The 13,286-nt window shown below is 40.0% G+C and overlaps 1 protein-coding gene across 1 annotated transcript in view; it reads right to left on the bottom strand.

Annotated features, from left to right (window-relative positions):
- Nucleotides 1-885: 885 nt before the first annotated feature.
- UVSSA (UV stimulated scaffold protein A) overlaps nt 886-13,286 on the bottom strand; it is a 44,969-nt gene continuing 32,568 nt past the window's right edge. Inside the window, exons 10-13 of the mRNA XM_063401457.1 lie at nt 10,949-11,132; nt 9,974-10,085; nt 5,400-5,583; nt 886-2,285 (exon numbers count right to left, since the gene is read on the bottom strand). Of these exons, the coding sequence (XP_063257527.1) occupies nt 2,192-2,285; nt 5,400-5,583; nt 9,974-10,085; nt 10,949-11,132 (574 nt within the window). The 3' untranslated portion in view covers nt 886-2,191. The remainder of the gene's footprint in view (nt 2,286-5,399; nt 5,584-9,973; nt 10,086-10,948; nt 11,133-13,286) is intronic.

The raw sequence follows: 13,286 nt of genomic DNA, 5'->3' as shown, positions 1-13,286 counted from the left end.
TGACTGTGACACACCTGAGCTGCCTCTGCTGTGGCTGTGACACCCCTGAGCTGCCTCTGCTGTGGCTGTGACACACCTGAGCTGCCTCTGCTGTGACTGTGACACCCCTGAGCTGGCTCTGCTGTGACTGTGACACACCTGAGCTGCCTCTGCTGTGACTGTGACACACCTGAGCTGCCTCTGCTGGGGCTGGGACACACCTGAGCTGCCTCTGCTGTGGCTGGGACACACCTGAGCTGCCTCTGCTGGGGCTGGGACACACCTGAGCTGCCTCTGCTGTGACTGTGACACACCTGAGCTGCCTCTGCTGTGACTGTGACACACCTGAGCTGCCTCTGCTGGGGCTGGGACACACCTGAGCTGGGTTTGTGCTGTCTGGGCTTCTGGGATTCAACACCTCTTGCTCCTGGCTAGAGGCTCCTTATAACCAGCAACACCTTTATCACCCATTTTCACAGCCACTTTAAATGGAACAGGTTTACTTTTTGTTTGCCACAAAACAAAGTTTTTTGTCTTTTCTTTATTTCAATAATGCCCATATCTTGATTAACTGAAGCCTTTCCCAAATGTGCAAACTGTTCTGTATGGCACCATCTACTGTCCATGCAGAACTGCTTACAAATCCCATTTGTATGTTTTGCTTCCCAATTAAAAAAACCCTAAAAATAAATATTTTAACCATGATTTCTAGGAACCTTTTAGTGTTAACAGTTTTCTAATAGAAACTTTCAGCCACACCCGGTTGATAAAGCCACACCTCAAGTGAGTTTAGAGAAAATGAAGCCACAAGGCATCATGCAAAAGGAGTATGCCTCACCCTGCTCCAGAAACCTCAGAGGGGATGTGCTGAAGGATGCATTTCATTCCAAAGTCCTGCTCACAAGGTCCATACCAAGCTCATTTATTTAAATGCTTTGTATTTGAGTGCCAGACCATACATGCTGTGGTCTTTTTTCCTTCCAGGCTTTTACTCCCCAGGTGTAACCATATGCTCAGGGGTAAGAATAACCATGGAGAAATCTGCTTACAGTTCTCGTTTTTCCCACTGACACAACCTTGATTTGATTTTGAAGCACCACCCTCCAGATCCTCTGGATTTTCTTTACCCACGAAGCTGTATGAAATGTTGCAAGAGCACAACTGGTCACTGTTTAGTTCTCTCTCCTGAAGCTTGACTACAGCCACCAAACAAGTTTGGGAGATTTGTGTACCCAGCCCAGAACTACAACCCACACTGGATCCAACTGCACATTAATTCTCTGGAGTTAGAAGATTCCAAATGCTTCTGTTTATATCTGGGTCCTTAGACACACTCTGGGGCTTTAGCCTGATGTAATTTTATCTGATCCAAGCCAGGCAGTTCACTTGTGCCACTAGTCCAGTGTGCCACTGGAGTGATTTTTCAAAACCTCTTATTTTCACTTCATACTGGAGCTTTTCTGACAGCAGTTAAACTGGAGCCCATTCTGTGCACACCTACAGACTTTCCCAATGTGCTGCCCAGGAGCAGTTCTGAGAGATGCTGGGATACCATCTTGGGAAGACAAGAGGCAGGCCAGGATGATCTTTGCCATTTCAGCTTTTCCATCTGTGCCACAGCTACCAAGATTGACTTAGCTCCTGGAATTCAGTTTGCAGAAATCAAACTCTACCCTATTCATCATCTGCAGGCATCAGCTGATTTGGATTTTTTTACTGTGTGCCAAGGTGATTGCAGAGGTGCTGTAGGAGCTGCTGTGCTGCTTGATGTGGCTCACCTTGTAGAGCAGTAGGCTGAGAAATGCTCTGTGCTTTGCCATCCCTGGCAGCAATCAAATTGTTTTTAAGGTATCTTTTTCTCTGAAGGCATGAAAGTAGAAAATTAAACACATGTGTTTGTCAAAGGAGGTATAAATTACATGAGTCCCTTAGGAAGGAAGAGTTTACTCAAATTATGTACAAGTCATAAAACATTTCTATTTCATGTATATTTCAAATAATTATCAACTTTTTAAATGCATTCAATTCCACAGCACCACATCTTTTCCAAAACTAATATTCATTATCAAATAAGTTAAACTTGGAAACAATTTCGAAATGACATCTGTAAAAATGTGCCTAGCAAAGTATTGTAGTGTAAATACAAATATCTTTGATTAAGGGTTTTGCAGTTGCTCTCTTGTAATAAGGGCGGGCAGAGGTGATTGAGAATTTAATTCAGTGCATAGTTAAACTGGTTGGCAAACTTCTCGTGCTTCCTTTGGTCCACCCGGTTCATGGCTTTCATGACCCGTTTCATGGCACCTCTGAAAGAGAAACAGAACAATAATAACAGTTATGTTGAGTCTACTCAATCTCACAGAAGGTTTATGAATGTTGGGGAATTTGATTAATCACTACCAGGCTTCTGAGCACGGCATTGATGAGGCTGAACAAATTTGTCTTGTTAACTAAATTAGCTGCAGCAATATAAACAGTTTAATTCAGCAACGATTTTATTAACAGGAGTAAACAAATTCAAGTCTTTCAGTTTAATGGCTATGTAAACCACCCTCCTAGCATTATTTCTTAGAGCCACATGGAGCAAGTTGGATTTTCAAAAGCACCTAGGTGCTCTCAGGGAAAAAACAACTGGAAGTATCTAACAAGATCTTAAAAAAATAATACTCAGAAACCCTTGTGAAATCTAACCCTCAATCCAGAATGTTTTTCTGAGGGGAGGGTTTGCTGTTCACTTAATGTGAACTCATTTAGCAACTTCCACAGCTTACTAAAACTCTGTTTCATCAGATGTGGGCTGAGTTAAGACTCTTTTGCTCACAACAGCAGCATCCCCATTCCTAAGCAGCAGCTTTTAATCCACAAGAACAACTCCAGTTTAGGAAGACACCAGAGATTATGGTGTATCTCTACAGAGATAAACAATTCTGCTGCAGAATTGCTCAGAGTTTAGCACAGGCAGGACAGTATGTCCAATACCTCATTCACACATCAAGTGGAAATGGGATCTCTGCTGCCTCAGGATGGGCAAGCACCTGAGCCCTCTGCATCTCCTGCTGTACTTGAAGAAGGTTCTGGAACATTCTTCGGGTTCAAAAAGGAAGTGAGGGAATGAACTTCAGAGCTGGTAAGCTTTCTGGTGCTCCCAAATCCAGTGAGGGCCTGTCTGTCTCCCTGTTGCTCCTCCTTTGGCTCCCATTGCTTCCTCCCAGTAAAGCTGTGCCCAGAGATTTCTCTGGGGAGGGACTGCAGTGCTTCTGAGCTGGGTCATTAAGACACCTGCACCTTTTTTCCCTCCACAAACTTTTGAGTGAAGATCACACAAGATATTTGGGTTGGGGAAAATGATGCCTAAACAGCATGAACAGGAGCAGGAGATTGTCATAAAAGGCAGAGAGAGAGCAGACCCAAATAGCCTCCAGCTAAGGCAGAGGAATGGGTTCACAAACCCAGATGAGTAAGAAGCAGTCAGGAAAATGTTCTGGTGTGAATATCTGTCCCCTCAGAAACTTCAAGCAGCTGTTGTGCAGAGCTGAGGGCACTCTGCCTCAGGAATTTTGGTGCTCACTGGATTCTAAAGTTCCAATTTGTACTGGTTACTTTAGCTGCCCCTGGTACAAAAGCTCAGCTACCTGAGGCTGATGTTTGCAGGTGTTCTCACCCTGCCTGTGAAGGCTGTTACCTCCTAAGACATCTCCAGGTAAACACCTGGCTGCTCTGCTGATGTGGGAGGTAAAGCAGCTACAGGCTGGGTTTGTGGGATTGTGTCCCACTCAAAAACAGGGCACTGACTGATGCCTCCTTTGATTTCTGCAAGTTTGGCAAGTTCCATCACACAGCAGATGGTTTCAGGGCTCGTGCTGTTAAGACTCCACGTTGTCACAGTCTGCCTTTATCACTTCTGAGGATGTTTCAAGCTGTGCAGGAAAATGAAGATAAGCCATGCACCTGGGTAGTGTTCCTCAGCCTCTTTTAGGATCAGCCCCTACACAATATTCCAGCTCTGCTTCCAGGATTATCTCCAATAAACAAGCTGACTTCTGGCTTGGTAACTGTCCTCTGTAATGGCTTCATTTCTAAAGCCATTCTGAAACATCTGAAAACAGAGGTTTCTTCTTAATAACACTCTAAATGGTGGGATTAAAGATTTTCTCAGCAGCAGCTGCAATGAAAACCAGCATTCTGAGAAAACACCCTGGAACAGGTATACTTTTAACAAAATTCTGCCAATAAAGTTACCAGAGTAAGGAAAATGTGGTCATGGTTTTGCACTTCAAATATTACCTAATTGGTAGGAGAAAAGTGAGCCTTTAGCAGTGCAGAGTGGCCTTGACACTTTCATGTCATGTAGGTTTTACATTAGCACCAGTGGATTGTGCGATACTGTAAATGAAATGAGATCCCACTTTGATGATCTGTGTGCAATTTCACTTAGCTTTATTGGCAGACTAGAGCCTGGGTTTATCACCTATACATTTCAAGTAATTTGGGGTTGTTATAAGGAGCCAAGGTTATCATCTTGTTTAGTGCTGCAAAGCATGAAACCTATTAAAAACTTGACAGGTTTGATTCCCTATGCCTGGCACTAGCACACACTCAAAATCATTTGCACAAACCACAGTAAACCATGATATGAAATTCTAATCATTAGAACTGTATGTCTCTGACTTCTAATTAAGACCAGGTGACATGAGAATTTCACAGAAAATGTGCTATTTCCATAACCAAAAGCAATGTGGATTTGGCTTTGTTATTATAACCAGTACACCAGAGAAGGGAAAATTGAGTTTAAACAAATATTGTATCCTGGATGCTGTTCACCTCATCCAGTATGCTTAGAGAATAACCCACCATTAATGATTTTACAATAATAATTTTTCTTTTTTGTTTTGACAACTTTACTTTCCTTTGACTACTTCATTTTTGACATGTGAGACTCTGTAATAGCTGCAGCTGCTTCCCATTTGATGAAGACCAGAGCATGCTTAGGCAATTTTATGTTGCAGTCACATCTAAGCAAGAACAGGTATCAGAAATGGTGTTAATAGTGGACAGATGGAGCTACTGTATGCTCTAAAGCCCATTTGGGAGTGGCTGGCAGGTTTCCACCTGAGCTGCTGTATCTGACTAATAAATGATCATCCAAAGAAGCCAATCCAGCAATTAAAGTTTTAAAAACATTGAGACAGGATGAAAAAAGTCCTTCATAGGGAAATGTTGCAAATGAGTTGAAAATCACTCTCAAAGAAGTAACCCTGGTTGTCAGTACCTGCTATTTTTCACCCTCCAGACATATGGAAGACATTCTGGCTTGCAGTTAGCCAAAAAAGCTGTTTAGTAAATGCATGTTAATGTAGAAAGTACTGTTGAATCAAACAGAAACAGTAATTTAAGAAGCTTTAGAGAATGAAGCATCTTACTTATTGAAGACTTTCTTCTCGAGCCGGGAACGAGAAGTGTTAGCCTGTTGCTTCAGGTCTGTGAGATTTGGATATTTCTGCTTCTTCCCTTTCTTTTTCTGTCCTTTTCCACTACTTTTAGAGGAACCAAGATCCAGTCCTGTAGCAGCTTCAACTTCTCTCATGAATTCTGGATCTCGCCACTCTGTTCAAAAGACAAAATGTGAACTTTGGAACTCCATACCCAGGGAGGATTTGCAGTCCCTGAAGGAAGGGGTTCTTGTCACCAGTGGGTGAGGACAAAGCTCCTGTGATCTAAGCTGCACACACAGAGGAAGGGGAGGATAAAGCAGTTTCCAAAATGACAGATCTTGATGAAGAAACCCTGCCAGTCTGGGTTAGTATGTATTAGTAGCTGCTATGGATAAAACTGTTCTGGTAGGAAGACTTAAGTTTTTTCAGTAGCACAGTAGCAAAGTTCCAAGGAAACTATTCCATGTAGGAGAGGTGAATAAACACTGTGATTATTATTTAGAAATGAAAATGCTAACCATGTAGCTGAGGAATTTATCTGTAGAAATAAACTCTGCATAAGCTAAAAAATAAACGTAAAAAAATGGAATATATCAACTTTTGAGCAGAGTAGGGCTGACAACACTGTGATTTCTTTTCATCAATAATATTTACTTGAAAACATGAACTGGTATCTGACATCTACAAAAAATTCTTGAGTAGGGCAACATGACCCTGTTGCCACGACACCCATTTTGCATCTGAAAATGATACTACTTTCTAAGTATCCCATATTGCCTCAGTTTAATTATCTAAATCAAGTTTCTTCTCTTGACAATAAGCACAAGTTAATTTATCTAAATAAAATACTGTTTTACATTTTTTTGAAACCTTAATGCTTCAGAATCCAGCTATACACTGTGTAAGTGGATTCTCATCCTAAATGCTACCAGAGGAAAAAACATGAACAATTTAGACTGTGGACTGTTTGAGGAAGCTGCAGTTTTTCACCTTCAATGTAGCCTTGTATATCAGAACAAGTTAGCACAAAGTACAAAATAAAAATGTGGCTGAAGGATGGACACCTGCCAAGGGGAAATTTAGATAAATTTCATTTCATTGTAAAGACTTTGAGCATATGGGTTGGAAAAAAAATGTAGGAAGTACTACTCAAAAAGAACATGGTCCAAACTCAGCAGAAATGCCAGAAGTCTGCATTTTAACAACAGCAATTGCCAGTCATTTGTCATAGTTTCCCTTATGTCAGTCAGCCTTTCTTACCTGCAGAAATTTTAACACCAGATGTCTACTCCTCTTACCTAATATCTTTGTGGATACAGAAAAATAAACAGTCCTAAAGGACTATACGACTTCATTGATAAACTAAGATGGTCACTGAGTGTGACAAACACTGCTAACAACATTCCAGGAAGGTCAGAGGCAATGTCCTCACTTAAGAACACTGCATTAAGGAATACCAGAGCAATTTTCCAAGGAAAGGTTAAATCTAAACTACCATCATACATGAAAGCAAGGACTGATTACAATCCAACACACCAAAAAGCAGGAGGAAAACGAAGCTGTTCAAGAGTTGCACAGGAGGGAGAAAAGGGAGAAAAGGGAGAAAATAGAACACATACACTTGATAGATCATAAGACCTCACAGACTTTTTTTTTTTTTGAAGTGAGGGAATACAGAACAGCACAATTCAGATACAGGAACGATTAATCCAAGATTAAGGAAAACTGTCTAAACAGTTTATCTCCCAGTAATAAGAAGGCGTCACAGTTTAGGAACCCCGTGAATGGAGCAATTGTTTAAACACAAGGAAAAAATGCCGGCATCCAGTAGAGATGAAATGAGCATTTGAGTAAAATGAAGGAGCAATTTAAAAGCTTTTGAGAAAAATCAATAGAATGCCAGGGAAGAGCAGGCTTTTTGAGCATTGATGGGCCCCTAAAGCTCTTCATACATTGTTACTGAGTTTAGCAGCAGGGAAAAGAAAATTACACAGTTTGCAAGGGTAGGCGGGAATCAATACTGTAGTTAGTAAAGAGATGCTATTTCACATCTGAGTGGCCAGCGGCCTGCCTTCACCAGCCTGTCCTGATACCTGTTTGTTAACAAGTCACTAAGGGCTGAAAAACCAGATACTCTTCAGGGCTGACACAAAAAATAGGCACTTAATTTGCTCCTGTGTGCGAGCTATTGGAAAAGGATGAACGCTGCAGATTAGCGGGTCAGCGTAATCCCACCTGATTCACTGCTTCAGGACTGAGGAGACCAAAGCACCTTTCTGTGGACATCAGCTGGAGTTTAAAACTTTGTACTAAGATAATAAATGATCCATAATAACAATGACAGTGTTGTCAAAACACAGTCATTAGCACACAAAATATATGATTTTTATATATAATTATTTACCACTTTAATCACACAAAGATGAAATAAATCTACCATTCAGCAAGAAGGAGATGCAAGAATAATTTTGGTGCAATTTAACCACATAACTGATCCCCAAATTTAGGTGCTTTTTTCCAAATTTTTCAAACTGCCATCATTAATGATGTAGTCAATTAAACAGTTCCTGACTGTCCAGTGGGTTCTCAGTTGTGTACTTCCCATAGCAGCAATGCTCAAGTTTGCTTCAAGACCTTTGTAACCAAAAAAACCCCAAAACCAAACACCACTGAAAACCAACCAAACATACCTCTCCAAACCACAAGCCTCAAAACAAGCAAAGAAAAATTTAAAAAGTTGATGAAAATATTCTAAAGCAAACATGAAAACAGTGAGAAAGGAAAAAAGGCAGAGGAAAAAGGAAAGTGGATAGAAGTATTTAGTGATATCTGGTATACGTATGGCTTTAGAAACATGGAGGGTTTTGTCCAATAAATTAAGTGCCACAGCTTGTGCAGTACATCCCCAGCCAGATGGGCTGGACCTTTGTGTGACATCTCAGCTTAACAACCACACTCAATAACACAAGGAGCAATGCCAGCACTGGTTTGGGACTAACAGACACATCCTTGTGGACCAGAGGTGAGAAGCCTCTAACAACACCAAACTGACACTGTAATAAAAATAAACACTATGACTAGCCTCAAGCAATGGCAATTTCACAGGGAAAAAATCAATATTTTGCAGTCCAAGTGATTTTTATACCAGAATATTAGTTTCTAGTTTGAGATTTCAAGAACACCTATCAGTTTAATTTTGTCGTAACTAAGCTGAGAACTTTCATTTTTAACACAACATCCACACCCCAATCCTGGTTTCCCTGTGACAGTCCAAGAGTGTCTGTGCTGCTGGCTGAATGCCAGTTCAGAGCACTTCATCCACCTGGACAGGGATGGAAACTACCTGCAAGTGTAGCACTTTGACCCCTGCAGTGCTGGTGTTCAGTAATTGCTGTGCTGTAATCACCAAGCACAGCCACTCAGAGAGGGTCAAACAAGTATTAAAGGACACTGGGGGGCTCAGTTGTGTGTTTAAATGCACATTCATTCCACACAGACCTTTCTGAATACAGGTAACTGTTCCTCAGGCTCTCAAAGGTTCCATGAAAGGTTCAGTAGCTTCATTCATAATCCGCATGACTGTCAAACACCAAGCCAGTCAAAGCTGGAGAGAGAACTCCTTCAAGGGAGTATAGCACAGGATATCAAAATGCTAATGCTTATGGGTAAGTTTAATTAGAAGGCAGGATACTCACCTAGAATAAATAGCTCAAACCAGAGAAAACTAAGGCCTGCTGGAGGAAGGTAGATTAAACAAAAGCTGTCCTCTCCAATTATACATTGTTCCTTTTGGATACATCCCTCTCTCCCATCTTCCTCTGTAGTCCATCAACTTCCAGCAGCTTCCTGGTTGCAGTCCACCAGGTATCTTCTGTCCATCACTACTAGGTTTAGTTGTACTGTTGCAACAAAGTCTCTTACTCCCCTTGGAAGTCTTCCTGCCTGTGTACTCATTGCCTACAATCCTCATTTACCAGCCCAGAGCTGCACCCTGGCTAAAAATGCCCAAAAGCCTTCCCCTCCACACCTTAAAGCTGCAGCCAGGATAAAAGGAGAAGGCCAGTAGTTTTGTTGCCCATTCCTAATCATTTAAAAACAAAATCCAGCACCCCCTCCCAATACTGGTGGTGACACAATGATGCTAATATTCTCATTATATTGCATAAATCACAACTGTTAGGGACCAGCAAGATTAGACATCTTTGCAGAAGCATAGGAAGAGTTACTGTCAAGTATTTCCCAGGGAACAGGTCCAACCATCCTTGATAAACATCCTTGTTCCTTAAGACAAAAGCTACAACTTGTCTGTCTGAGCAGTGTTGGGAACATGACAAAAGCCACTGGAAATGAAGTACAAATGCTATGTTAACCTTATTCTGTCTACACATGTATCCATATTTATCACATAAGCAAGAACCACTGCAAATGAGCTGTAATTTAAAATCAACAGGAATGCAAATGGGAGAATGTGGTTAGGAGCAAACCAGATAACAGGTATTTCCTACCTCTGCTTAGTATATTCTTTTATTTCTATTTTTTTAAGATGCTATGCAGACACAGACCTGGCTGGGCCGCCTGCTTCTCAAACTTCATCTTTTCTTCTCTGGCTCTGTCCTCTGCATTAACAGGAATCCCAGAGTCATCCCGAGGAATTATCTTTCCATGGAAAGGGCACTTGAGAAAGAAAGGACAGGGGGAAGAAAAAATTTCACAGTTTTTGGATGACAAGAAAAGCTTACATTTTATTCAACACAGCTTCAAGCAGGAAACTGGAACTGAGCAACAAAACTACACCTGATTCCCAGTCCTCTTAGAAAGCATCAGAATCCCATAAACATCATGTGTTTAATATATTCAGAAGAATATATTCCAAGAAATAAGCTCGTTTTGAAACAAATATCCAATTTCAAGAGACCAGGTAGCACATCCTGTCAAGTCTGGAACTAGGGCACCAATACTGCATCATATGTTGTTGTTTATGCTATATCCCTATCCTGTAACACTCCCATTAAAAGCAATGAAGTGCATTCAGATCCTTGCATCTCAAATAATACATAAAGAACAGGGATTCTAGAACAAAGTATTTAAGCAAAGTAATTCTGCTCAATAGTGCTCATAATTTGAGGCTGTGTAGAAGTTAGCTTTCATAAAACTTAATTTGTAAATAAAATTTCTTTGCCCCTCAAACATGTAACTTCCTAGAAACAGTTAATATCAAATATGCCTCTGAGGAAAAATTTTCAGCAAAGAACTACCTCTGCCTTACTGCCAGGTACTCGCACATCACAGCAATAAATAAAATCCAAATAACCTACAATAAATGCCAAAAAAATTTGAGAGTTCTTTAAATGTTTACAGCTTCTTTACCAAAAGGCTGTTTCTCTTACAAAGCACACATTAACAATGAACTTCTCCAACGCAATGTTATTCCACTCCCTTGAGCTATACTTACAACGTGAAATAAATTTTTATGGATGTTTTAAGGAGCTCTTTTCCATACAGCACAGATTTTGGAAGTTGTGGAACTTGGTGCCTACCTTAATCCGGTCTTGTCTTTCACAGAGAGTTCCATCAGGCATGGGTGCTCGACATTTATGTTTTACTGGCTCAAACTTGCCAGCAAATGTTATATACCTGGTTTTTAACATTTCTGTTATTTCTTTATTTTCCACCTCTTCCTCTACTTCACTGGGTGCCCAAAATCGATGCTCAGAGGTAAATCTGGGAAAACAACAAATGAAAATAATTCACACACAAAATTGTAAGAAAACACATAGAGATCCCATTATCAACCTGTGCTAAACTCAAATGTGAAAGGAAAGGAAGCATTACTAGCGAATAAAAAACCCCTAGGAATCCACCAGTCTTTCTTATGGCTCCTGTATTATGAAGATATTTTTAAAATACCACCAAAGCCTGTCTAGTATTGATTTCCTGTTTAACCTGCTAAGCTATTACAAGTCTTAGCTTTAGTTCATGATCTGACATCCAGAGTCAGTTATCCAATTTCCAGATTCAGTGAATATCTTTGTAATTCTGTACTTAACATTCTTCATAACAAAATACTTCTATGGTTAAGAACAGAAGACAGATCAAGGAGGAAACAGTTTAATCTTAATGTGTCTGATCTTATTCCAGATAGCTGGACTCCTGCAGCAGCAGAAAAGCAGAAGATGAAATCAGAGGATGTTGCAATAAACTGAGACCAAGGGAAAGAGCAAACAATCAGCTGAGCCTTATACAGATTCTTTCTTCTAGGTTCTCCTACACAGTGTCCACAAATCTGAGAAATTATCAGGTGTTCTTCTAGGAAATTAAGCTAATCCACTGAAAATCTATTTTAAAATTAGAGACCTTACCTACATGTACAGACATATAGACAGACAAAGATTTCCTCAACAGCATTCATATAATTTCATTTTAGCCACCCTAAGCTGCCAACAGTCTAGTGAAAAACAGGCAACCCCAGAGAGCAATTACTTGGCTCATTTTAGATCCTAATCTTAGGAGGCAATGACTGTCCCTCTGATGGTAAATGTTTCTTTCTCTTAATCATGAAAAGAAATTAGGATGACCAGCTTAAGCTTAGGTATCTAATTTTAAGATATCTGAAGTTAACAACAACAATCCCACCCCAAATTTGAGGAAATATGAAGGTAAAGAGGAAAAAAACACAGCTAAACTAAGGGGAAAAAATGCAGCCTGCATGTCTGCTGTTCATGACAAGCAAGATGGAGATACCTAGATGACAGATATCTTGATAAAGACATAAAATTCCTAAAGGACACCTCACAATCCCTTTCTTCCACATAGTTCTTCGACCCAATCGGTTCCAGAGTTATTTGAGAGGATTTTCTCTATCCATATCCAATTCCTCTCACTCACTCATATCCTTGGGTGTCATTCCTGGCTCTGAGACTTTGCTTTCTGTAGACTGCAGAGCCATAGACACACGAACACTGGCTTCACTCATCACAGCAGCCACAATTTGGCAAAGCACATAAGTCAATACTTGAAAGAATTACTTTGAGGGCCTGAAAAGTTTTGATTAATTTTATCTAACCAAGTTCTTTAGCAGATGACAAAGAAAAAAAAAACTAGAGGAAATTATCAGACCATAGTAACCTACAACATATATAGCTGCTAGTTTTAATGCAATAGTTAAGCATTTAAACTATGTAAAGGGGTTAGAACTAGGTTAAAAAAGGGATTAAGGAAACTCTGAAAAATTCTTGTTAAACAGATTGATTCTATCCAGTAATTTCATCATCAAATATATCTCATTAGTGCCAGAGAAATGCCACCCTGTCATAAAGTACAAATAGCTCTCTTCTGGTAAATTAGGGGATAAGGGCAAAACAGTTCCAGTGGAGGCTAGCTCAACAATAAACACAATAATGTATTTCTACAGTTTTTGGTTAAACAAAATATTTTTAATTACACAGTTCTGCAAAATGTAGCAAAAAAAACCCCAAAGCCCTGAGAGTCTTTCTAAAAAATCAGTATTACTTCAGCCCACCGTTTGAATGGTACAGTATTTTATCTTCAGAAATTATGTGGAAAGATTGTACAATACACAGTGAATAAAAGAACAGCATCAATTTCTTATTTGCTTATTTAATGCAAGACTGACTGGCAGCTCTGTGTCACAAACTTGCAGCCACATGGAGGAGAAAGCATTCCTAAAAAAAGGCAGCACAAAGGATTTTTACAGAATCTCTTAGTGAAATTCTAGTGTCCTTTGGTGGTCCGAACTCCCCTCCCCCTCTAAATTATCAAATTACAATTACATGAGAATGAAGAAGCATTTAACAGTTGTGCAGGTCAGCCCTACCAATTAAGAAACAGTTCTATTTAAATAATAAAATATAAATA

The sequence above is a fragment of the Prinia subflava genome, chromosome 7 (genome assembly GCF_021018805.1).
Source record: "Prinia subflava isolate CZ2003 ecotype Zambia chromosome 7, Cam_Psub_1.2, whole genome shotgun sequence".
Taxonomy (NCBI): domain Eukaryota; kingdom Metazoa; phylum Chordata; class Aves; order Passeriformes; family Cisticolidae; genus Prinia; species Prinia subflava.
This window is presented reverse-complemented; position numbering and strand designations above follow the sequence as displayed.